This window comes from Dermacentor variabilis, chromosome 1 (genome assembly GCF_050947875.1).
Source record: "Dermacentor variabilis isolate Ectoservices chromosome 1, ASM5094787v1, whole genome shotgun sequence".
In the NCBI taxonomy this organism is placed as follows: Eukaryota; Metazoa; Arthropoda; class Arachnida; order Ixodida; family Ixodidae; genus Dermacentor; species Dermacentor variabilis.
The window spans coordinates 235,546,669-235,574,406 of NC_134568.1; the positions used below are offsets into that span (position 1 = coordinate 235,546,669).

At 43.8% G+C, this 27,738-nt stretch overlaps 1 protein-coding gene across 6 annotated transcripts in view; it reads right to left on the reverse strand.

Annotated features, from left to right (window-relative positions):
- The window catches only part of LRR (capping protein regulator and myosin 1 linker 1 leucine rich repeat protein), a 228,442-nt gene that overhangs the window by 51,268 nt on the left and 149,436 nt on the right, over positions 1-27,738 (reverse strand). For all 6 annotated transcript variants that reach the window (XM_075671458.1, XM_075671446.1, XM_075671465.1 and 3 more), the window contains 2 exons: positions 24,756-24,843; positions 16,351-16,479 (listed from right to left, as the gene is read on the reverse strand). In XM_075671458.1, coding sequence (XP_075527573.1) covers positions 16,351-16,479; positions 24,756-24,843 — 217 coding nt within the window. The remainder of the gene's footprint in view (positions 1-16,350; positions 16,480-24,755; positions 24,844-27,738) is intronic.

Genomic DNA, 27,738 nt, shown 5'->3' on the forward strand with positions numbered 1-27,738 from the left:
CATGGTGTCCCACTCGTTTTCTCGGCTCCCTGCAAGCTGAGTCACCTTTGTGCCCGCATTGGGAAACTTCACGCCAGAAAGAAGCAAGGTGGCTGTGGTGTGAAACACAAGAACCTCCATGTAGATTGCCAAGTTGGCGTTATTTATCAGATTCCCCTGACATGCGGCAAAACCTACATAGGCCAGACGGGCCGTTGGTTGAACGTGCGAATCCAAGAACACGAAAGGTCAATTATAAACCGGGAGCAACGTCATTTACCCATGCATTGCTTAGATCATAAATGCAGGCCTCTGCTCAACCAGGTTAAGATCCTGCGCAAGTGCAATAACGAAAAAGCACGAGAACTTCTAGAGGCATATTATATAAAAAAGAAGGGACAAGCATGCATCAGTGACACATCAGTCATGCTTTACAATAGGGAGGCACGTTTCCTAGATAATATGTTTAGCTGAGCTACGCCATTGGTTTTTTTCTGATTTTGTGTTTTTTCTTCTTTTCTGCTGCTGATACCCTGATGCGCCTGCGCTGGCAAGGTCTGATATTTAAGTGTTTTCCTCGAATAAACATCAGTTGTTAGTTTGCGCCTGTCCTGTCTTCTTCCTTGTGATCGTCTACAAAGCACAACCAATCTTTCCAAACACGATTTTGTAGCAATGCCTATACCCTATGCTAATGCCTTTCGACGCTTTTTGCATTCGTGAGCGGCTGCATTCGACACTCCACCCTTCTCATGCACGAAAAAAGAGCGAAAGGCATTAGCATCAGGAAAAGGCATCGCTACAAAATTGCTGCCCTAGATACCCTAGGATTTTTTATGCATTTGCAGTTTTCTCCAGTCTTGCACACCACCATTGTCTGTTCATTTAACAGCCACAAACTACCTTTCAAAGACCTTACTGAATGCTGCCATGTCATGCCAGCCACTCACGTTTTTTTTCGCATTTACTAGCCGCACATTTGAAAGAAGAGATTTTTATTTTAAAGTGATGCGAATCGACAACCATGTGCCTGATGTGTGCATATAGTGACGCTAGGTTGCAGGCTCACTGGTCAAGTGTTCAGACACAAAACAGCTACTGAAGGAAGCCTTTTAAGTTACCTCTATGAATTTCACGCTGCAGCACTTCCTGTGTTGTGCTGCCTCCTTGATACACATACCAGACCTTTTAATTCTGCACAGTGCATGCTTCTTTCATTACCCTTGAAGGGACATTAAAGAGAAAAATAATTCGAGCTGTAATTACGTGTCTACATTACGTGTCTACAATACCAAAAAGGCCACTCTTACCACGAGAGGAAACTTGACAAGGACGATGCAAAAATAAAAGACAGGTGGCAGCACTGCCTTGTAGTTCTGCCACTAACTCGCCAAGACCACAGATTTTGACAGGGTCAGCTTGAGCAGTTAATTTTTATAGCTAAAGATGGACTACATTGTATTCTAAAAAAAAAAAAAGCCAAAGACTGAACTGAAAGATTCGAGAACATTTACTCAGCTACAAACTGACAAATATGAAAGAAAACTTTGAAATCCATGGCATCACACTGACATACTGGTGCTGGCAGTTCGGTGTGAAATTCAAAAATATAAATTTCGCCTTAAAATTTCTCTCCCAATAATCAACCTACTACTGTGAAATTAACGAAAATAAAGTTTTGCAAGCATATGAATGAATTCTGGGGTTTCACATGCCAAAACCACAATTTGATTATGAGGCACACTGTAGTGGGGGGGCTCCGGATTAATTTTGACCACTAGGGGATTTTTAGGGTGCCTCCAATGCACAGAACTCTGGCATTTTTGCATTTTGCCTCCATCGAAATGTAGCTGCTACGGCCGGGATATGATCCTGCAACCTTGTGTTTAGCAGTGCAACACTATAGCCGCAAAACCTTTTGCAAGAATGCTTGATCTATCTAAACTGATTCAATGTTTCTTTTAGTATCCTTTAAACTAGCAAATATAACGAAAGGATACCTGAACGTATTTTCTGCATGGGTTGTGGCACTTCTATGCAGTTCTGTTGCCATGCTGTTTTGTCTATATGTTGCTTTATAATGCATTTGATTGCGGTAAAGAAAACTGACAGCCAACAGAAGTTGCCATTTCATTGCACAAATTTCAAATTCTTAAGTCTTAGGTTTAAAGTGATGACGCTCTCAGTATATTGTTCAGTGATGGCACAAAGAAACTGAACAAAGTGTTGAAATTTGAACATATGGAGCTGCGCTGCACTGTACCTGTTAAACACAGTAGAACCCAGTTAATTTGACCCCGTTTCGTAAGATTTCCCGGTGCCAACGTCTGCGATTAAGAATGCAAAGAATGACCCAATACAGATAAGCTTCTTTTTCAACTGGTTGATATGTTCCTCAAAAACACAATATTTCAGTGCCAACATTCTGTATATAGCCAAACTGTGAACGAACATAAACATTATCCTATCCCACTTAAACAAGAAAAGGTGCAAGGCACACGCGATCGAGAGCAGTATAAATCCCTGCAACGGCAGTTTGCCTGAAGTACTTGCCCATCCATGTCACATGAAAATGCCGCCCTGCAGTACTCAGTTTCCTATTCTAGTACATTGCAGTCCACTTATAACGATACCACATATAACAATACTTACGATGAGTTGACTTCAGAGTATCGATTTATGCATTAGAGCTATGACAAAAAAAAAAAAACATATGATATGTTATTCACCGCATATTGGATATAACTATCAAAATTCTGCCTTTTAGGCGGCGATGCAGAATAATCGCGCAATTAGCTTTGCTAAGTTCCCCTTAACCGAGACGCGATGAAAAGTTTGCCTATGCATGTTTGTATTTGCCACCATTACCTCGCAGCGTGTCCCACCAGCGTGCAGATTACGAGGCGTGCCACAAGATGGCGTACGTCAGCTGCTTTGTGTCCACGTCGCCGGCAAGCATACAGAGAGAGAGAGAGAGAGCTAGAAGTGAACTGCGCCTGAACTCCCTTTCTACAGTCTCCCTCTCTTCCTCAGGGAGCACGGAAATGCGCCGCGGAAGCAGTGGTTGGTGCGCCGACAAAGTGAAAAGCTGCGTTGCTCGGGACAAAGCTGCAAATTTCGCAAGACTGGAGCAGTCAATGATATTGACGATTCTGAAAATCGCAAGTGCCATGATCATGAAGGCTAGAACCAGTGACCGTGCCAATGAATGGAAACGATGGGCTATATGTCCTAGGGCGAAACCCCCATGTGTGAAAACAACACAGTGGCAGCCGCTGACATTGCCAAACTGTGACAGCATGTCACTGCTGGCAATAAAATAGGTACTGCTTCGATGGAGGGGTTTCTGATCGCAGATAGTGCTGCCTCATTCTGTGAAGAATCCCCGAAGGGGTGATCGTGGTGGCAACAGATGGCAGCATTGTGCAACGGAGAAGGAGGTTGACAGTGGCTTGTCTTTGAAATTGATCCCAATGTTGACACAAAGTGCACTGTCGTCGATAGAGTCGCTCACTGATTTCATGCACCCTAAATTATAGCCACCACTGTTCATGCAGCCACTGGACGCGATGTACACCTCAGTTCTCAACCTGAAACTTCCGCAAAAGCAAGTGCAGATTTCCGACTATTTCAGTGCGCCTAATGCTTGACATGCTGTTTAGAGGTATAAACTTATTTTTCACAGCCGTCTTTCTACAACGTCAATTCTTTATCGTAAGTGGCAAACTTGGTTTCGGAGCTATGAAGGTATGTATGGCAGCTTTTTTTTTTTTTTTTTGTAACAGCAGTCCAGATATAGCGATAATTGGTTATAACGAGTGGATTTTTCGTTCTTGATATCGCGATAAGTGGATTGCACTGTACCAGAAAATACCGTCGCAGGTCGTCGCACTTCGCCATTTACAGCTATCGCCGCCAACCAATTGCGATAAGCATCTTCACCGACCGGTTTCTACTGTGTGTGGCATTGGAAGTGTCATCATCATCATCATCATCAGCCTGGTTACGCCCACTGCAGGGCAAAGGCCTCTCCCATACTTCTCCAACAACCCCGGTCATGTACTAATTGTGGCCATGCCGTCCCTGCAAACTTCTTAATCTCATCCGCCCACCTAACTTTCTGCCACCCCCTGCTACGCTTCCCTTCCCTTGGAATCTAGTCCGTAACCCTTAATGACCATCGGTTATCTTCCCTCCTCATTACATGTCCTGCCCATGCCCATTTCTTTTTCTTGATTTCAAGTAGGATATAATTAACTCGCGTTTGTTCCCTCACCCAATCTGCTCTTTTCTTATCCCTTAAGGTTACACCCATAATTCTTCTTTCCATAGCCTGTTGCGTCGTCCTCAATTTGAATAGAACCCTTTTCGTAAGCCTCCAGGTTTCTGCCCCGTAGGTGAGTACTGGTAAGACACAGCTATTATATACTTTTCTCTTGAGGGATAACGGCAACCTGCTGTTCATGATTTGAGAATGCATGCCAAACGCACTCCAGCCCATTCTTATTCTTCTGGTTATTTCCGTCTCATGATCCGGATCCGCCGTCATTACCTGCCCTAAGTAGATGTATTCCCTTACGACTTCCAGTCCCTCGCTGCCTAATGTAAATTGCTGTTCTCTCCCGAGACTGTTAAGCATTACTTTAGTTTTCTGCATATTAATTTTTAGACCCACTCTTCTGCTTTGCCTCTCCAGGTCAGTGAGCATGCATTGCAATTGGTCCCCTGAGTTACTAAGCAAGGCAATATCATCAGCGAATCGCAAGTTACTAAGGTATTCTCCATTAACTTTTATCCCCAATTCTTCCCAATCCAGGTCTCTGAATACCTCCTGTAAACACGCTGTGAATAGCATTGGAGATATCGTATCTCCCTGCCTGACGCCTTTCTTTATTGAGATTTTGTTGCTTGCTTTATGGAGGACTACGGTGGCTGTGGAGCCGCTATAGATATCTTCCAGTATTTTTACATGTGGCTCATCTACACCCTGATTCCGTAATGCCTCCATGACTGCTGAGCTTTCGACTGAATCAAATGCTTTCTCGTAATCAATGAAAGCTATATATAAGGGTTGGTTATATTCTGCACATTTCTCTATCACTTGATTGATAGTGTGAATATGGTCTATTGTTGAGTAGCCTTTACGGAATCCTGCCTGGTCCTTTGGTTTACAGAAGTCTAAGGTGTTCCTGATTCTATTTGCAATTACCTTAGTAAATACTTTGTAGGCAACGGACAGTAAGCTGATCGGTCTATAATTTTTCAAGTCTTTGGCGTCCCCTTTCTTATGGATTAGGATTATGTTAGCGTTCTTCCAAGATTCCGGTACGCTCGAGGTCATGAGGCATTGCGTATACAGGGTGGCCAGTTTCTCTAGAACAATCTGTCCACCATCCTTCAACAAATCTGCTGTTACCTGATCCTCCCCAGCTGCCTTCCCCCTTTGCATATCTCCTAAAGCTTTCTTTACTTCTTCCGGCGTTACCTTCGGGATTTCGAATTCCTCTAGACTATTTTCTCTTCCATTATCGTCGTGGGTGTCATTGGTACTGTATAAATCTCTATAGAACTCCTCAGCCACTTGAACTATCTCATCCATATTAGTAATGGTATTGCCGGCTTTGTCTCTTAGCGCATACATCTGATTCTTGCCAATTCCTAGTTTCTTCTTCACTGTTTTTAGGCTTCCTCCGCTCCTGAGAGCATGTTCAATTCTATGCATATTATACTTCCTTATGTCAGCTGTCTTACGCTTGTTGATTAACTTCGAAAGTTCTGCCAGTTCTATTCTAGCTGTAGGGTTAGATGCTTTCATACATTGGCGTTTCTTGATCAGATCTTTCGTCTCCTGCGATAGTTTGCTGGTATCCTGCCTAACGGAGTTACCACCGACTTCCATTGCACACTCCTTAATGATGCCCACAAGATTGTCGTTCATTGCTTCAACACTAAGGTCCTCTTCCTGAGTTAAAGCCAAATACCTGTTCTGTAGCTTGATCTGGAATTCTTCTATTTTCCCTCTTACCGCTAACTCATTGATCGGCTTCTTATGTACCAGTTTCTTCCGTTCCCTCCTCAGGTCTAACCTAATTCGAGTCCTTACCATCCTGTGGTCACTGCAGCGCACCTTGCCGAGCACGTCCACATCTTGTATGATGCCAGGGTTAGCGCAGAGTATAAAGTCTATTTCATTTCTAGTCTCGCCGTTCGGGCTCCTCCACGTCCACTTTCGGCTATCCCGCTTGCGGAAGAAGGTATTCATTATCCTCATATTATTCTGTTCCGCAAACTCTACTAATAACTCTCCCCTGCTATTCCTAGTGCCTATGCCATATTCCCCCACTGCCTTGTCTCCAGCCTGCTTCTTGCCTACCTTGGCATTAAAGTCGCCCATTAGTATAGTGTATTTAGTTTTCACTCTCCCCACCGCCGATTCCACGTCTTCATAGAAGCTTTCGACTTCCTGGTCATCATGACTGGATGTAGGGGCGTAGACCTGTACAATCTTCATTTTGTACCTCTTATTAAGTTTCACAACAAGACCTGCCACCCTCTCTTTAATGCTATAGAATTCCTGTATGTTACCAGCTATATTCTTATTAATCAGGAATCCGACTCCTAGTTCTCTTCTATCCGCTAAGCCCCGGTAGCACAGGACGTGTCCGCTATTTAGCACTGTATATGCTTCTTTCGGCCTCCTAACTTCACTGAGCCCTATTATATCCCATTTACTGCCCTCTAATTCCTCCAATAGCACTGCTAGACTCGCCTCACTAGATAACGTTCTAGCGTTAAACGTTGCCAGGTTCATATTCCAATGGCGGCCTGTCCGGAGCCAGTGCTTCTTAGCACCCTCTGCTGCGTCGCAGGTCTGACCGCCGCCGTGGTCAGTTGCTTCGCAGCTGCTGGGGACTGAGGGCCGGGGTTTGATTGTTGTGTTCATAGGAGGTTGTGGCCAAGTACTGCACCAGGGTGGCCAATCCTGCTCTGGTGAGGGAGTGCGTTACCGGTTCTGGTCACCGGGATCAGGCCACACTCCAGGCTGCATGCTTTTAATAGGCGGTAACGCAAACATGCCACCATTCCCTGCTGCAGGTAGCGTGAAGTGAGCGTCAATATTTCACTCGTGCGTAATCATGTCATCGTATTCCAGTGTTGCCTACCAGCTTGATTTCGTTTCAGTTTCCCATTACAGTCGTCTTTAAATGACAATGCGCATCTTAGGTCGCTCAGGCCACACAAGCTCGATGTGTGTCAGCATCTTGTGCAGCAACAATTCGCGCCAAATGGGCACATCGAAACTTACAGCCGAAATGCACCTGAAGAAGTTGTTGACCCAGGCTGAATTCAAGGAGCTCGAACATCGGCTTGCCTAAGACACAAAAACGAAAATTCGCATCTTGGGCAGCTCAAGCCACAAAAGATCGGCATGCGCCGGGGCATCACATGCTGCAACGAATTCGCGCAACGCTAGGGCGGCTAGCAATGTTTCGCTATATGCACATGTCAATTACAGTGTAGCCTGCCGAATTTTTAAATGACTTCAGATCGTAGTTTCCCTCATCAGCAATTTTTTTTCTTGAGTTTTTTTTTTTCTCCGAAACATCTCAACTAGGTTTCACTCCATTTGTGAACAAAATGCTTCTTTTTATCATGCACATTTACTTCTGCCCATTTCGAAAGTACCCTCTGAAATTAAATTTTGAAGTTGCCTACTAAGCCAAACAGCAGTCAGCAGCAGGTTGTACCCATTGGCCCAATTTGCTGCTTGGCAAGAGAGCAGCCACTTTATTAGAGGTTGGATTGCACAACATTTTTACGAGACACACCGAAGAGAAACACACACACTACAGAGCGCTACTTGCAACTATCGTTTTATTCCCTTGTCAATGATACTCGGGGGGTTGGGGGGAGGGGGGGGGGGAACAAAAACCAAATAAACGGAAAAAAAATTTTTTTACGAACATGGCCGTCTACCAATGCCAAGCCGGCTTTGTCATGTGATCATTTTTGCTGCACTCGACATCGCAAAAAAGGAACAGGCAACAAAATTTCAGATTAGCGCGTGAGGAAATCTATTTCCTTAGCACTAAGGGAGACTCATGGCAGGCGTACTCGCATACTTCCCAAACGCGCAATTTCAGCGGCTTCGATTATCTCTCGTGTTATTTGGCTGCCATCTTTGCTCACAATTTTGCATTTCTTAAAGAATGGCCGACATCCACAATCTCCACAATGTATCCCAAGGTGTCCGTCGACTACTTTTGAAACATTATAATCATGCTCCTTTAATCTTTTGTTCAAACATCGTCCAGTCTGTCTGGTGTACTTTCTGCCGCACTGAAGTGTAATAGAATATACCACTCCCTCAGTGCAGTCGCTGAACTTTTTTCTGTGTTGTTTTTCACAGCCTCGTTTCTGTGTGGCACCTGGGTTTACCATTGCACACATGCTCAGCAATTTTTCTGGTGCGGAAAACACCACTTTTACATCGCATCTTTTACCAATTTTCTTTACTCGGTGCGCGATCGAATGAATGTACGGGATCAGCAATATTTTTTCTCGTGTGCTTGGACCGCAAGGCTCCTTCCCAGAAAACGGTGCCCTGGTTCCGATTTCCTTGAACAAACATTTTGCCACAGATACTAATACATGGAAAGGATAACCTGCCTCCGTGAGCCTGCATGTTTGCTCCCGAAAGCTGTCAGCAATATTATGATGGCACGATTTTTGCAACGCGTTTCTGTAACATGATTTAACTATGGCTCGTTTTAGAACTTTCGAATGCGCAGATTCAAAGGGCAAAAGATGCTCATTTGCACGCGGTTCATATTGCCAACAACAATGACTGGAGCCCAGACTTAGTTTCAAGTCAAGAAACCTAATTGATCCACCATCTGGCTCTTCACTCGTGATCACCAATGGCTCTAGCCCCTCCCTGAAATTCTTTCTAGGTGTGCCAACGGCGAATGAGTCTTTTCTTCAACGTTGTCCACTAAAACTAAATAATCATCAACAAACCTGAACACACGAGCAACCCATGAATTCATGAGGCACGCCGCTGGGGTTCTGTCAATGGTGGCTAGGAAAAGGTCACTCAGAATCAGTGCGATAGACGAACTTATACATATTCATTGTTTCTGAAGGAAAATGTCTCCATTCCAAGACACGTAGGTCGATCTTAAATACAAGGACAACAACTCTAAATTAAAGGCTTCAACATGCATCTGTGAATCATATTGAAAGGCCCAACGTTTGCGTAATTAAGCAAAAAAGAGGTGAGGCGTGCAGACAGGACACAAGAGTAGAGAAGTGGACAACACGAACGCCGACTATCAACTAACTATCAGCTATCAACTATCCGTAATTGTCAATACATTGTTCAATGCACAGCATGAGCTCTTTGTGAGGAATAGAATAAAATTAGTCTTTGACATCAAAACAGTAAGCCAAATATCCCTTGTCAGAATTTGCTCGTAGGGATGCAATAGCTTGCTCAAAATTTTTTATTAAAAAGGGGTCGTCAATGCATAAACATAAAAATTGCATGACAAAGTTGCGATTTTTGTGGTGAATAAACAAACATTCCATAAAATTACTTGTTGCATAGGTCGAAAGTAAACATAATGGAGGCATCACTGTTACATTAAAGGAATTTAATTGACCCCTTCCCTAGAGCTCCGCTTCATACAGGTTCCAACATGTGCGTTGGATCTGCATATTCTTTTGCTCTAGATGTATTACAAGCATGAAATTGTAGCTTTAGACGGTCTTGTGTGCGCTAGTCCAGTTTTATTGTTTTTTCCCTATAAATGCAGAATATATTGTGTTCTACCAACAAATGGCCTTGTCTGTTCATGCATTAAGGCTCAGTCTCAACTGCATAAAAAGAAAGAGAACTAACAGTACTGTGTCACACAGGGGTAGACATGCAGCGCTAAGGTTATTGCTCACTACACAAGCAGAGTTTAAAAAATACAGCTGCTGCTACAGGGCCAACTTAGATGACCTGGTACTGAGTAACTAAATTGGATTGCTTTTTTTCTAATCTAAACTATTGAAAAGTAAAAAAAAAAAGTTACATCTATACCACAAAAATTTCAATAATAGAGCACATTGTTTGTATATAACCTGGCTGATATGCAGTCTTTGTCAAAGATGTTTTGGAGCCACACAACCTAACCGCACTATTGGGGGCGAGGACTTAAGGAGTCGCCATCTGTTGGAAGCGCCATCCTTGCGTAGTATGAGGGATCAAGCGGCGCACTCCTAATAGGTTTGGCTTACGGTGCTCAATAAGAACACCCCATGGCAGCCCTTCTGGACATTTCTGCAAGTACTCTTAAAACGAGGGAAGTCTTTTACTGTCGAAATAATAATCTTGGGCAAACTGAAAGCACAGAATTGTTTACAGGCGCTATTTCTTTACCGAATATGTACAGTGAACACCATTGCGTGCGGTCGCCGCAATGTTCTCACGAGGCAGCTTCTTGCGTGAAAGGTAGGCAATCGTTGAGAGCAAAATATATGAAATATGTTCTTATAACGGGCTGTGTGTATAACCAAATGAAGCCTCAATGCAGTGATTGCATAGGTTCACAGCGACTGACTGCGCGTCTGCATCCTTGCCCATGCACAACATTTTGGTTTCACTGCGTGTGCGTTTTTGCACTTTGCCATGAACTTTAGGCTGCAGAATATGATTATTTAACAGTACACAAGCAACCATTGTTGAGTGGATGTTATCATAGCTGTTCAAAAATAATTTTGTTATAGAGACTTCGATGCCTATGGTGACTGTGATGTGCCATCGCGACGATTCAATCTTTTTTTTTTTTTTTATTCTAAATTCTTGGCTGTTTTAATATTATTTCTCAAGTTGCGTCACACTGTATGTTTATCAGTCTTCTCAGCATCTGATTTCCCACTACTTCTTTTTCGTAATCTATAGCATTAATTCATAACACGAACATGACCATATGCCATGCCTTCTTTTAATAGGCTTCTTACCGCTCCCTTTCAATTCGAGTGAACTTGCCAGTATCTAGCATCAACAAGTTCATAGACCAAACCGTCGTGACATTAGATGACCAGCGGGTATGAGCGAGCATCTCAGTGCGCGTTTTCTGGTAATCACCGAACATTGCAGTCCCGGCGCTGTAGCAGAAATCTGCCGCGCGTCTGTGCTTGCTGCATACCAGAGTTGTAGCCGATGGCTGTCCGCTGGTTCTAAGTTTCGCGAGCCAAGCTTCATGTATCTTCTTGTACTGCGGCTACGTGTGAATAAGGCTGACATTGGGCTCCGTTGCGTACGTCCGGCACTGCGGCACCGAGCAGTAGCCTACCAAGCTGCAGGCCTCCGAAGGCAGCCACCATCTATTATAGTGCTTTCGGACATTGCCAAGCAGACACCCAAGGCGAGAAAGCCTCATCACTCAATCAGAAGTGCAGCGTAGGTGGGACTTTAAACTTTTGTTGTCAGCTCGCTTCGGCGCTTCCAAAGCAGCCGATGCGGCTGCTGTGTCCACGTGATCCCTCATGCCATGTCATGCCGATGATGGCGCTAGCGTTTTCAGTGGTGGAGCTCGCCCCCAATACTGGGACACCTGTAGGACTTCTACTACTGCAAGGCTACCAATATAGAGGGCAACAATGCATCTCAATTTCTCGAGCTTCAGAGCAAAAGGAATACTAAATGAGCCCTGACAAAGGGCCCAGCAACAGATCTTGTCACTTGTGCAGAAGCTTTGGAACTTTTTATTAAGACTGCTCACAGTGCTGGGCAGTATCGATGATACATGTATCTTAGATACTATCTTAGATACGCTTTGGGTATCTTGTATCTGTATCATGATACATCTGGCAAGACGTCTACCAGTACTATATATATTTGCAATACATGAAAGAATGTATTGTGTATCTTAAGATAAAAGATACTGGCTATAACAACATCACTGTGCGAAACTATAAACATCAGCTGAACTCCGCTTGATTGTTGTATTCATATAGGAGGTTGTGGCCAAGTACTGCACCAGGGTGGCCAATCCTGCTCTGGTGAGGGAGTGCGTTACCAGTTCTGGTCAGCGGGATCAGGCCACACTCCAGGCCTGTTAATGCAATTTTATGAACACGCGGATTTTTTTTTTAATCCGATGGAAAATTGCGCGGCACCGGGATTCGAACCACGGACCTCTTGCACGCAAGGCGGGTGTTCTACCTCTACGCCACCTGGCAGCTGGGGAGCTGCCAGGTGCCAGGCAGCTGGGGAGGATCAGGTAACAGCAAATTTGTTGAAGGATGGTGGGCAGATTGTTCTAGAGAAACTGGCCACCCTGTATACGCAATGCCTCATGACTTCGAGCGTACCGGAATCTTGGAAAAACGCTAACATAATCCTAATCCATAAGAAAGGGGACGTCAAAGACTTGAAAAATCATAGACCAATCAGCTTACTGTCCGTTGCCTACAAAGTATTTACTAAGGTAATTGCAAATAGAATCAGGAACACCTTAGACTTCCGTCAACCAAAGGACCAGGCAGGATTCCGTAAAGGCTACTCAACAATAGACCATATTCACACTATCAATCAGGTGATAGAAAAATGTGCGGAATATAACCAACCTTTATATATAGCTTTCATTGATTACGAGAAAGCGTTTGATTCAGTCGAAACCTCAGCAGTCATGGAGGCATTGCGGAATCAGGGTGTAGAGGAGCCGTATGTAAAAATACTGAAAGATATCTATAGCGGCTCCACAGCCACCGTAGTCCTCCATAAAGAAAGCAACAAAATCCCAATAAAGAAAGGCCTCAGGCAGGGAGATACGATCTCTCCAATGCTATTCACAGCGTGTTTACAGGAGGTATTCAGAGACCTGGATTGGGAAGAATTGGGGGATAAGAGTTAATGGAGAATACCTTAATAACTTGCGATTCGCTGATGATATTGCCTTGCTTAGTAACTCAGGGGACCAACTGCAATGCATGCTTACTGACCTGGAGAGGCAAAGCCGAAGGGTGGGTCTAAAAATTAATCTGCAGAAAACTAAAGTAATGCTTAACAGTCTCGGAAGAGAACAGCAGTTTACGATAGGTAGTGAGGCACTGGAAGTGGTATGGGAATACATCTACTTAGGACAGGTAGTGACTGCGGATCCGGATCACGAGACTGAAATATGCAGAAGAATAAGAATGGGCTGGGGTGCGTTTGGCAGGCATTCTCAGATCATGAACAGAAGGTTGCCATTATCCCTCAAGAGGAAAGTTTATAACAGCTGTGTCTTACCAGTACTCACGTACAGGGCAGAAACGTGGAGGCTTATGAAAAGGATTCTACTTAAATTGACGACGACGCAACGGGCTGTGGAAAGAAGAATGATAGGTGTAACCTTAAGGGATAAGAAAAGAGCAGATTGGGTGAGGGAACAAACGCGAGTTAATTATATCTTAGTTGAAATCAAGAAAAAGAAATGGGGGAGCATAGGCAGGACACGTAATCAGGAGGGAAGATAACCGATGGTCATTAAGAGTTACGGAATGGATTCCAAGGGAAGGGAAGCGTAGCAGAGGGCGGCAGAAAGTTAGGCGGCCGGACGAAATCAAGAAGTTTGCAGGGACAACATGGCCACAATCAGTACATGACCGGGGTAGTTGGAGAAGTATGGGAGAGGCCTTTGCCCTGCAGTGGGCGTAACCAGGCTGATGATGATGATGATGAACTCCGGTTCTCAAGCTGATACTGCTGCCACTAAGCCGCCTGAATAAAACTAAAGGCAGCCAGCATTTTTTTCACTTTTCCACCAGATCCCCCCAGCAAGGGCTGGCGATGTCTGCACACAGCTGACTTTTTGGCTTGATTTTTTTGTTTTTAGCTGTGTTAGTGCCTTGACACTTGCTCGTAGCCACCGTACTGTGTTGCGTACGCCAATGCGTGCGGCGTCTTTCGCGCAAATTCTGATACTGCTATAGTGTCATTATCGAAGTTTCTCCTTTTTGTTACGGAGTCTCAAGAGGGTTGACTTGCATCTAGTGGCTTTCACAAATCAGTGCTTTTGAAGAATTTCGTGGTGTAAGTTTGACTGTTGTGAACTAAAGCGTGGGCGGCACAGCTTCTGGGAGACTTGTGCATGAGGTGGTTATTCTCTGTGTGTGATTGTTGCTTGCAAGCACCAAAGAAATTTGCAAATGTATTGAAGTATCTCAAGATAAAAGTGGAACGTATCGTATCAGATACAATAACTGCGGTAGTATATTGTATCTGTATCTCAAATACTTGTTGCCCGAGTATCTTGCATCACATCATGATATAATTACGAAGTATCGTTGCCCAGCCCTGAAGGCTGCACACCACAAAGGATGTCCACACATTAAAGGGATACTGAATAAAAAATTTGTCGCCGAAATTTCTCGCTCCAATGACAGCTATAGCACCAAGAGTGACCAAAACAACACTCTTTCTGAGCAGAAATGAGCGAAAAGTAATTATTTTAATGAATATTTATCAAATCACCACACCTAGCAGCGTCTTCTGAAGGCTCCGGCAAAACCGGATATCGCGTCACACTTACCTGCCTCACTGCTTCCCGCCCATTGCGAGTGATCGCAAAGCCTCAGGGTGTCATTGAAAAGGCAGTGTCTCAAGCCTGACGTTGTGCCATCTATTTTCTCGAGGAAGCATAAGCAACAAGATGACCGAGGCGTGTTTGAAAAGAGAAGGCGAATATGTGTGGCTCTGCTATCGCAAACACTAGAGACCAGTAAAGGCCAGTAAAGTAGTGCCAAACCACACACAAGACATACAAGCGCCGGCAATGCATCCCAACCGGGTCTGCGATTCGCGTGGCCAACGCTGTAATAGACACTGCGGTTGTCTCCACTCTGTACGGAGCAGTGGGCGAGGAGGACATCAAGCCACCTTAGCAGCCGCCGGAGAAGAGCGCCGTTTGGCAGGAATTTGTTGTTTATACGACGTTCTGAGCCAGATATTTGGACAATTCTGCCCGAATGAATCGAAGTTCGCGTCGCCTGCACTGACGACCAATAAAAAAAGAGAGAGAGAGAGAGAGAGAGAAAGAAAAAAATCGCCTAAAAGGTACTGGTGGTGCCATCTCGCTCTCACCTAGGAAAGGAGTGCGCTGCTGCGATGAAACAATGGGGGACCAGGCGCGTTAGCTAGCGCAAAAGGTATGTACTGAACTGAGGTATATGTTACCTGCTTGCCACTTGTGTTCCTTGTAGTTGCCAGATCTGCAGGCTGTGCATAAAAACTTTGTTCCTCTGTGTTTATATTAATCAACTTCTTGCTGAAAGTATGGAGGAGACAGAACACGTGCCTCCAGTACCAGCTGCTACCTCTGATGGAGTGTCATCGGAATGCCGTTCGTTCCGGTGGTTGCCAGTCGTTCAGTTGGCCGCTCACTGAAGTCGGAGTTATAGTTTCTGGTCATGCGATCATTCTCACTGGAACTTAGCACTGTGCATGGTGCAACGTGGGGAAAACAAAACAGCGTGCAGCCGGTCAGTTTGCCCCGTTGCTGCTGAAGGTGGATGTGACGTCAGATCTGCCGGCTTGTTGTCGGGAGCGCGCTGCGCGTGACCCGGTGGCCATTCACAGAGCGTCAAAAATAAAGCCATCCACTCAAAAATAACCCGAATAATGACTATATACAACAGCAATCGTGTCTTAAGAATGCAATTGTGGCACTTTTGCAATATTCTTTTATTTTTATTCTGTATCCTTTAACAAATGTTGCCCTCAATGTTAATTCGCTAGCCAAGAAACTGCTGACATTCATCACACATCCACATTTTTAATAAGCATTGCACCTAGCTTGTAGTAGGCTAGCTGTGTAGCCCCTAAGTAAAAGCAACTTGGTACACACTTAATAGCACAGGCATAATACATGAACACATATAGAAAGATCTCAAAGCACAAATGACAACAAGCAGATCTAGGAGCAGTGTTTAATGGTAAGTGAAGAATTAAAGGGCAGAGGAGGCTAGAAGGAGTACATGACTGCAAGGGTCATAAATACCAATCAGCTTGAGGGAAATTTTCAGTCGTTATTTAGGAAAAGGAGAGAGAGACACGGTAAGTGGGAAAGAAAAAGAGAAGAAGAAATAAAGCACCTGTGGTCAAGAAGCTCCGCCACCAAAGCGGCCAGACCTGGGCAAATCCCTTTGGTCCACCTTTAAAGACAAGCCACCAAAGGCGCATCCATCAAGGGCCTCGTGCTGAATGTACCCAAAGTTGGCCACCATAACATAACACAAACAGGGACGGGCATCTTAGTGCTCACAATCTGCCTCTAATAAAGCTTTTTGATGGGGTAAAGAGCAAGTATACTAAGCTGACACTACAGGTCAACTTACCAGGGGTGAGTCAGAGCTTTCACTGACACTATCCTGATCACAGTGGGTGTCCCCACTGTGACTGTCTGGTCGCAAGCCGCTCCGCAGGACATCTGGTGTCGAGCTACGCTGGCGATTGAGTTTTTCCACCTGCAGGTCAAAAAGATAAGTTCCCAGCTGTTATTCCAGAGTGTTTGCTCACTCGCACAACAGTTCTGAAAAGGGAATGAAAGCCTGCACAGGTTGTCTTTGCTATGTGCAACTGTAATACTTGCAGTAATAGGGCATACAAGAACATTCATCTGTTTTTGCCTTGGGAAAACAATAAGGATAATTATCTAGAGAAAAAACAAATATTCTTTGCAGAAAAATGATATCAAATTTGTTCTCAGCACAAACTGCAACACAAAATGCGGACTATATCATCAGTGAAGCTTGGACTACTGCATATCTTCATTGTAAGAATGATCACTGAAGTAGTGAAGATTAGCTAGAACAGGAGAGAAATTGAATACCACAGACAAGTGCTCTCAAAGTCATCTGACACCAGGCCACATCCAGTCCACATAGCTCCCACTCAAGGGCCGCACAGCTATGTGAGCGGCACCCTTTTCTCCCCCCCCCCCCCCCCCGCCTCCTTTGAAATACTTGCCAAGCACTCATCACATGGGAGAGGGAGCCATGGTCGACATGGCATGCCAATGAGTTCGTGCGGGGGTTACACAATTTAAGGAAACGACGGTTTGCAAAACTGCCTGCTATGTAAGCACAGGCGAGGGTGCTTCTTCTGTATGTGTCTCCCTTGGCATTTGCTTCTTGCGCTTATTTCATTAAATGCTGATCGGGGAAAGTCATACCACACCAGCACCAACTTTCAAGGAAAAGGATGACGAAGGTCGCATATAGTCACACATAATCTTGTTAGCATGCTATTATCCCTTTAAAAGGTCTGTCTGTGCTGCTTATTCAATCGCCGATCTTTATATTTTATGCTGCGGAACTGCAACGTTTAGCACACTATAAAAAGGAATAGTGAGAGCAGGGCGAGTCAGGAAATGGGCAGCAGAACAGAATGGGTGCATTATTCATTGGGGCCACAAAGGAGAGGGAGGGGGGGGGGAGGCGACAAAAAAAGAAAAAAGAAGTCATTCTTTTTTGGCCAGAGCAACACCAGAAACAGTTCTGAATGGCTACCAGTACAGTTATCAGATGTTTCAGTACTCGTACTATGACTGAAAACCGGGCCTGCGCGCGCATGTAATTAAGGAATGCATACTATGTCCCGTAACAGTGGTCCTTCCCACTGCTAGTATGCTTCACCACATAGGTGTACAACAGTGAACCTGATTCAAGAGAACCAGCTATTATGAAACTTGTATTAGACTTTTGCTTCATGCGCACTTCTAAATGCACATCTCCATCTGAAGTGAAGTGAGTTATGCCTATCCTGCCTACACACAAATGACGGATTTAAATCAGACTTCGGCTAGCTACCTAATGTATAATGGCAATTATGATGCAACCGTGCTGCATCACTTTTTTTTAAGCAGTGAAGTTGGTGCAATTAGTTGGGAGATATATAGTTGTGTCTCTACAATCGGGAGGATTGGTAAGGAATCTGGCAGTCTCCCAGACAAAGCTAGAGAGTTGGCATATACGCAAACCATATTTATTCAATTACGAGACGGTCACAATTATAAGTCGGATGTGCCAGTTACACTACCCTGTGCTTATCGATGCAATCACCAACTTCCTTGAGTCTCAAAATGGCTGTGGAACGAGTGTCGGAAGCTTCATGGAAATGCTCACCTACTACCTAAAATCCACATTCATTTGTCATGACAATAAGCTTTTAATTCAGAAGCAGGGAGTGTGTATAGGTTCATGTTTGGCACCCATACTTAGCGTCATTTCATTGGCATGTTATGGCAGGGGCTTACTCGGTCGCCTACAACTGACGACCGTAAGAATATTTCACTTTGTCTCACTGAAGGCGTCAATAGTTGTTTTGGAGGTTAACTTCATGTCACAAGGGTCAACTGGATAAAATACTAAAAAGTCGTCAACAAAGTGAAATATTCTTACGGTCGTCAGACTTTTTAGTATTTTATCCAGTTGACCCTTGTGACATGAAGTTAACCTCCAAAACAACTATTGACGCCTTCAGTGAGATAATGAAGGATTTTACATTAACAACGGAAGAGACCATCAATGAACGTTTAAGGTTTTTAGACATTGAAATTGTTTTTAAACCTTATCACATGTGCCAGAGCTACTCGCCTTGCTCAAAGAAAGGGCTTCTCCCATTTTCGTCTGCACACTCCAAACTTGTAAAACGAGGCATCGCTAAGGCATGTTTGTGAGCTGCTCTCAAGCACTCATGTGAGCACTCTGTTGAACAGGACTTTTCAGCGCAAGTCAACAGACTAACATCAGCAGGCTACCCGACCAGCGTGATGTGCAGTGTTGCTGGTGGCCTTGTAAAATAGGTAAAGAATGCCGGAAAACAAACGATGCAGTCACTGCCTTTGAGGTCTAGGCTTGCCGTCATTCCTTATGTACACCGTGTTTCCCATAACATTAAGAAAATTGTGGCCAAAACAGGAGTGAGGGTGGTGTGCAATGCCCCTAATAAACTGAGCAGGTTGTGCAAAATGTCAACGGGGTGGATACTGTCGCGCGCAAAAGCTGCTATAAGAATCATGTTCGCGGCTTCATTGACTGAACAATGCAGGTCATCTATAAATTCCCGCTTGGTTGTAAACGTTGCTATAGACAAGAACGGCACCGCGAGCAGCACTGCAGCGCCGGCGTGAGAGCGCCACATGCGGGGCAAAATTCGACTAGCGGGTGGTACGCCTCTCCCATCTCTCGTTCGCACCGCCTTGATTGCCTCTCGCACTGCGTGTGTTTGGGCAAGTTTCGTACTGCGCACTGTGTGTGCCTACGTGTGTGTGCATGTACGTTTTATTAGAAGGACGACGTACATGCTTCTATTTGCCTTTAAGAAGATCGGTAAGCTTGACGATTATTTTTATGGCTGCAATGTGGTGAAAGGGCAGCGTCTGCTTAGCCATATAAGTGACGCTGAGCAGGTAATTGGAAACGACATCGTATGTGCCTCTGGAAAAATCGTCGGCATATACGATACATGCTAGCTAAAGTCATGTTTGCTACAAATTCGTGTTGTCTCTGATGGCAACAACGGACTTCCATCGACACTGTGCGGAAATAAACAAAATATATCACTGCATAGCACAAGTACGACATGTGCACACAACTTTAACTAGTACGTCTCCTACAATATAGAATAGGGGCAGCAATGTAAATAGCTTGGCCATTGTTTAACTGTGCTCAAGAGACTGAAGTTGAAAGTATTAGTAATCATTTCTGCTTCAACAATGCCAGCGCGACCAAGACGCAGGCATGTATCGTCCAGTAACTCGATCGATCGGTGCAGTGATGATGCAGAAATGAACTCCGGTCGTGTTCATTGCATCGTGCACATATTCAATTTCTCGGCACACGTGAACTTCAGTCACTGCTAGCACATGCAACAGATGTGGCTTCCATTCTTGGGCAGCGCACACACAAACAAAACACGAGAAAGAAGACAGGACAAGCGCTGGTCGAACAACTGAAAGTTTTTATGTGAATAAAAGGATTATATACCGAGTAATCATGAAATTCATGTGGGTTAGATATAAAAACCGTCATACACTCACGAGTGATCAACAAACGAGATCGCTTCATTAGCCAGTTGTTTACTTTGTTCGGCGCACCACAGTAATCCATGTCTGTGGTCTGCTTTTTTTTTATCATTTTCTTGTGAATCGGCAGAATTTCACTGGTGGCAGCAACCCTTTCGTGTTTACATTGCTGTCGTGACAGTTGGAACACAATAATAATTTCTGGTCATCCGAAGAGGTGCCGTCTCAAACAAGAGACGTTTTGCATGCAGCACGAACTGAATGCGGGCGTGACCGTGAAAGGAAGCGGCAGCGGAAACCTACACCTGCTGGAGGTGAAATCGTTGCACCAGGGGAGAAACGAGCACTGGCATCTAGGATGAAACTTGGCATGTGGACGTCTATATCAGGCAAACGGGGAGGTGCATTAATGATCCCCTACGCGAGCATGCTGCTTTACTAAAAGGAAACCCGTATAGTCATCTGGCTGCCCACTGTAACACGTGTGGTAGCACCCCGATCTTTAAGAAGTGTGAAATAATTGTCAGATATAGTGAAAAGCGTGTGCGGGAAATCTTTGAGGCATTTTGCATATATTAAAGTGGCGACGCGTGTGTCAGTTCTGCGTGCTCCACGCTCTCAACAACACAACTAGATTATCTCCATAACCGACGCTTATCCTCCTTATCCTTCTTTTTCTGTTCTTTATGTCACATTCAAAGATGTCTTTATATGCTGCTTCTGCAAATAAAGCATTTGGTTGCTAGTCAGCGCTTTGTCCTGTGCTCTTTGCTCGCTCGTCCTGTGTTGCGCTGTTCCTGTTTTTGTTCAAAATAATATATAACATAGCCAACATCTCTACATCTCAGCCGGCACAAGAAACTGGTCAGCCGACAATAGGCAGAAAACAAAACTTGCTGCTGACCAGCTGACTACTGCGCAGGTTGGTTTCGAAAGTTTCCATTATCCAAATTATTCTCTCATTATCTAACATCATCCTCAGGCTGACTGCAAAGCATCCCAATAATCAATTGAGGATGCATCAAAATAGCGGGAGTGATGCTCACGCAGGAGCTACGTCACTGGACTGCTTGCCATCTTCGCGATCACTGGGCGGGCATGTCTTCCCAATAATTAAGAATTGCGTATGCTAAAGAGGAATACTAAATGAGTTTAGACTGGCACAAAAGTATTCTTTCACTACTCTATGTTCATTCTTTGGTGGAGAAATGTTGACTATTACTGGAAAAAAATTTCGCACCAATATCTTAGCACCAGCACGCAAGAAAGACGCCACATATTTCAATGATACTTTTTCATATTTGGGCTGTTTTGGCACATGAAATGTTCTCAAAAATTAGGAGGTTGAGTCTTTGGCACATTTATAATGCAATGCAGTCTTTCTTTACAGGTAAGCAACTATCTAGACCCGTATAAATGCTGTCAAAATAAATTACGCCACAACAGGTGCAGAAATTTCACAGTACAACATCCATAATTAGTTTTGGTGCCATTTCTGCCTTACAAAGCATACTCTCACGGTAAGAGTGCCGGCTTCGCTATTACAGAAGTGCAATTTACTAATGCAGATAAAATTGTTATTCCTCTGTGGCAACCAAAAGTACTACCCCCCCACTAGGGTTGTAAGTACAGCAGGAAGCAGCATGTTGCAGGTAGCTTTGGCGCCCGGCTCTGATAACACTTTTGTCTGTATATAGTGCCACTATGGCATTGGCCAAAACACATGTTGCCAGTTGTACACAAGCAGAGCTGCATGCTAATCAACATGTTCTAGTGGCCACTCACAAAGAAAGATGCAAATAAAACATACATCATTTATCAAAAGTACAGATGAACTTTGTTCATGCATTTTGAAAAAGAAAAGAAAAAAAAAAGGAACATACTCACTGGGAAAACGTACAATCCTAAGTAACTAAAAAATTTGACACACATTTGTAGACATCTACGTAATGCGAATACTGTACGGGGCTGCGGCGACTCAAGAGCATTAACGGCTCCATATTGCAGAAAATTTGGCATCCGCATCCAAGAAAATCACCTAAAACGATGAACCCAAAACCACGCAGGCCCTCTGCCTGGTGCGCAGACATTACCAAGCAGAAAATTGGTAATGTATGACTTACACACAATTTATAGACATGATAGCATCAGATTGTAATTTGAATATACAAGAAAACATCATTCTGTTATGTGGAAACTCAAGTGCAAGCCCCTTTTCTAGCTGCCATTTGAGGCGTGTCTGAGTAGGAGCAGCATGGCCCGCTCAGTTGGGTAAATAATAAGTAATAGTATTAGTAAGTACCAGGAAGCTCGGCTTTGTGCACTGCGTTCGCCGACGGGAAGCCAAAATGAAATTGAGCTGGTGGGCGACATCAGAATAGCATGCTTACGATACCGCTTGAGCGAAATGTGACACTCACATAGTGCCGCCTGCAGCAGGTAATGGCGGCACGTTTGAGTTATCGCCAACTAAAAGCGTGCAATATGCTTCCGATGGTACTACAGATAGGTGCTGTAAAACAGATAGGTGAAGATGCTCATCGCAATAAGGTTAGCGGCGATAGCTGTGAAAGCAATGACCAGGGAAGAGATTTGCTGGTACTGGAATAAGAATTAACCTTAAGATAACGGAAGCTTCAGCGAGTTCATAAGACACAATGAAATAACTGTATAGCACCGAAGAATGAGGGGAGACAAAAAGAACAGACAGGTCAAGTGCATTGCTGTTTTCACGTGAGAAAAGGCAGGCGAGTATTGCGGGGAAGCTGATGCGGAGGGAGGCTGCTGTTCTCGATCGTGTGCGTCTCGCACCTTATGCAGTTTACAGAGGATCTAGCGGCCTGAAAACATACCATATGATCGCAATCTGCAACAAGGAACAGCGGTGCATTTGTGTTGACGCCTATTAAAGATGTGCAGTATGCTTACAACGGCATCACGTGCTGTGAAACAGGCTCGGATGCCTATCGCCATAGGGGTGGCAGCGATAGCTGTGAATGCGACGTGCGATGACCCGGGAGGAGATTGGCTTGTACCAGATAAAAAATGAGCGCACACCGGCGTTATCATGCGAGATGGGCGAGCGAGTATTGCAGTGAAGCTGTCATGGTGGGTGGTTACTGTTCTCTATCGCGTGCACCTCGTACATTTTATTGTGATAGACACTCAAGGCATATTTCCACGGTCGGCACTGCCATGTTGTTCCACATAAATTCCAAGCGGGATAATATTGCCACCGCATGCTGCATGTGCAAGTGAAAGCGTGCAAGGGTGAGCTAATGATGGTGGCTCAATCTCGTGCACGCAAGGGAGGAAGCGCATCTTCCTCCTTTATCACGTGGAACCCTCGGGGGGGTTCTATTACGGCAGCGGCTGCATATGGCGTCGCCACGTGGGCCCTATCTTGAAAGCAATCTGCGATGGCAACAGAGTGCGCCCAGTGCTGACAGATTCGTGTGCACTGTGTTCTCGCCACTTAGTTCACATTAAAGCTAGAGGCAGCAGGGTCAATTCGCTTGTTACTGCTGCAACACTTTCTCACTCTAGTGTTTTGACAGTGAGTGTGTGCAGTCATGGATTGAGATGTGTTTATGTTTGCTTGCGTGAGGGTGATGCCATGCTTGTTAATTCAGTTAGTAAGTTAGTAGTTAGTAAGTTAGTTACAAGTTAATACGGCTGATAGAACTACTATCCTTACTTCGTATAACTGTCTACTAATTTGTTCTAGTTTACGTGCAATCTCGTGGCAGGATAACATATCATACAATCGCAATTTGGCGATGTATGGACCGTTGGTAGCGAAACATAGTGTTTTACAGGAACGCATGAACCGGTAAAAAATAAGCACAACCTGATTGGGCCATTTTGTGCGTTCTCGATCACGAATGTTGGAGTCAGGAAATCACACGTTACGGGATCATATCAACGAGTTTCCACTGTATATGGGCTATGTTGTCTGCGACAGACAGGCTAGCTACAGGATGCTTAAGTGGGTTCCTTTGATATGCCATAAGTTAGGACGCCCTGAGGAATGAAAGGAACTTTGCACTTGCCATATAGAGATCTCCGAGTGTTAGGAGTGCTACGGGAGTCATACCACACAGCCAAAAGACATATATGGTGAAAGTTCTGATTAGCCTGTACACTTATGAGAAAAACTGCACTTTCCATTTAACATCCATATTTTTGGATTCCAGATCATTTAAGATTTTAAAGATCCCATCAAAGTCCAAATTAATTGGTCTACTATTGTGTATGGAAAAGAGTTGTTGTATGAATAAGGGTTGTATGTATGAATAAGGGTTGTTGAAGTGGGAGACCCCACTTCCACAACCCTTATTAATGGGTCAAGTTTTTTTTGTGTGTGCAGAAAATACACACATTGGGTACAACACATTCTTTGTTGGATTAGGATGTTTTATGGTAACAAGCTTAAACTGTATAAATTTACAGTTTTGTTGGTGAAAAGGGACACTAAAGCACCTGCGGTTGCACTGTGTGTTGAGCCACAAGTCTAGCTAAATCTGATGCTTTACTTCTTATCACTTCTATGCTGGATGAAGTGCCACTGCAGAAAACTGCTGGACTAGCGTAACGCTTCCCCATATAAGATGTTACGAGAGCTCTATGGTAGCATCATAATAAAGAAGATAGTGTGCTGACAATATAATTATCTGTTAAGTTTGAACCATGCAATGATTAAAACCTAGGACTTACCAAGTCGCGGTGACTTCGTGGCAGGCTCTCAATCACTTCATCTAGGATACGATCAGAAACGTGAGCTGCTATTGTCAAGTTAATTTCACTGAAAGGAAGAAATGGCAAAAGAAGGTGAAATTAAGAACCAGAAAAGTAGCAAAAGTAACAGCCAAATATTCAACTTTTTCTTTACTGGGCCTATATAAATTGATATATTTGATCTACAGCTTTACACGTTAAACACTTTTGCTGAAATTTTTATACTAGCAATGCCATTCACTGTCTAAAATGACAACTTAACTATCGGTCAGATGCAACTATTTCTGACAGATTTTGGACTCTGGAAAAATAAAACTTCGACTGAAGGTATCGGAGAAACTAGCCTCCAATGCGCCGAGCACTTCCTCAATAAAATGGTGCAAAATTTGCACTTTGGTTGACTCGGCAACTTAATTTTTAAATGAAAGCAGCAGTGAATACACAGAAGCTTCTGGCGGGTTGTCTAGTTTTAAATCCAACATCTAGTCTGTTTAAACAATGTCTCAAACAACAGTAGATGCTTGAGTATGTGCTATTTTGATAATTGCGGTCGACTTATATCAAGTGCAATTTATTGTTCCCCCCATGTGCTGCTTATATCCACTAGCCTTTCGATAGCATATGCACAAATTATTGCGATCAATCCTTCCCGTCGTGTGGGGTTTTCACTCACACAAGAACATGAAGTCGATTTCAGACTGGCCTTCAGTGTTAAGTTTAATTTCTCACATTTTGAGCACCACCTGTACAAGTGCCCTTATTCATTACTGTACAATATTATGCAACACTCCACATTACTATGCAATACTGTACAGAAACTGAACAAAGCACATGGAGGATCCAGTACCAGTTGAATGCACACTAGACCAGCTTGCTTCCATAGAACAGTTGAATGAACACAATAATCAAGCATGAGGAGGTTTCTGCATGCTTCCTGACCTGAAAACTATTGCTTCACAAGGCTAAATAATGCTGAAATAAATGAACCAGTTGCTTACTGCAATGAATAAAAAACAAATGGTCTCTGCACAATAGGAACTTGCAAACTTACTGCTTTCTCGCATAGTGCGGGCATCACTATGGCTAGTATTGATGCCAAAAAATTTGCATAGTATTTGTTTTTCATGGTCTGACTTACAAAAGTTTGGAATCAGGAGCCCGACAAACATTTGTACATTTCAGATTTTTTAAACTCTCAGTACTTGTACTAAAAATATCAAATTATTACTTTCTTTCTTGTTCCTTGAGACACTTCTTTGACATTTCACAGACTTATACCTTTGTCACACGTACGCGGCTAACGTCCTTTCAACTCCCTTCAACCAAGGACGTCTATCTCGAGGGAGATGTGCACCATGTAACATGGCAGTCCTTTAGCAAAGGAAGTTTAAGGAAGTTCCTAGCGAAAGGAGATGGAAGATCTCCCTTGCAGACTGAAGGGAGTACTCTTGTTCCCAGAGTGCTTTAATTTTGAGTCAAGAAATCATCCTCATTTTTATTAATTTCACTTTTACCAGCAATTATAACTTTTTTTATTGCATATAATATAGTATTTGAGCACTGACAAAGATATTTAAGTTGAGCAGCTACACTCGACTCTCGAACCGGGCGTTCTCGGAATGGCTGCTGTGTTTGCCCTGACTGCGCCATTTTTTGTTGTTTTCGTCAACGCGATCGCACGTCTCGCGCATGCGGAACGAGTGATTCACGTCTTTCCCAAGAGGAGCACAGCTGGCTGCCTATTCCACGAATGACGTGGACCGAAGCGGAAACTTTTTAGCAATATATAACGTGTTTCTTTCATGACTGCGTACGAGGTGAGCAGCGCCTAATGGGCCCCCAGCGGCAGCTTTCAAAAGCTCGCTTATAGGCCGTTTGACACGGAGCTAACTCCTTTGAGGTGAAACTCCCTTGCGGTCCTTTAAGGGAAGGAAGTTTGAAGGAGATCCGTGTTGCCCGTGTGACACGGGTATAATTCTCAAAAACTGTCTCAGCAATTTTAACTACTTTACATCAATTCAAAACACCAATGATCAGGCATTTTATATACAATGATAAAACATTGTGATGGCTACGTCTTCAAATAAAACATCAGAACATAAAATCACCGAAAGTAAGCGCATTTATAGTGGTAATGAAAGAGTTACTTCAGAAGTAAATAAATGGCATAAGCAATACTTTATTCTTACTTTTTTTATATACTATGAGAACAGAACAGCAGAAGAGTAAAAATTATAAAATAAACGGCTTTTTTTCTATCAAAACGTGTCCTTAACATTTTAATTAGCAAGCAACAGCAAGTATCAAATTGCAAAACCCAGATAGCTGGTAAGAAAGGCTATCATGGGGGAAAAAAACAGTGTGATGCGACAAACACACAGCGCTTCATCCTTGTCTCCCTTCTGTATGGCCCCTTCACACTACTTTCTTATGAAGATAACGGTGTGTATGAGGCTGTGTATTAAGGAGAGTCATCTGATAGTCATCTGATATCTACAAGCAACACGTTGTCAGTGATATTGTTTTCTTTATTTACAGTTATAAAAAAAAAGAACAAAACCTTCCCTTTTAATTTAAAAACAAAATTACAATATGCTTTCCTCAGGTTGAATTAGCCCCAGCCCTTTCTGTAGTTTCACACGATAGGATACTAAAGGCTTCTTTATACTATGCTTAGCTGCTTTTAGATGTTAAATCCGGTGGCTCTACACCATGGTTCACGGATTCTGTGCTCTTCTTAAAGGCATATTTACACGATAATGTTAAGTGACACGTGTCGCAGAAAATCTGGCGTCGGTGCTGGTGTCCCGCGCCCGGCGTTGGACGTCATTTTGGCAAAAAGAATTTCGAGTCCTGCATACCAAGGACCTCCATGTGGTACGAGAAAGTTACTGAACTAATTGAATTTCTCAAGCTAAAGTACGTAGAAAAATCGTAAAGTACGACGTACACACAACCTACT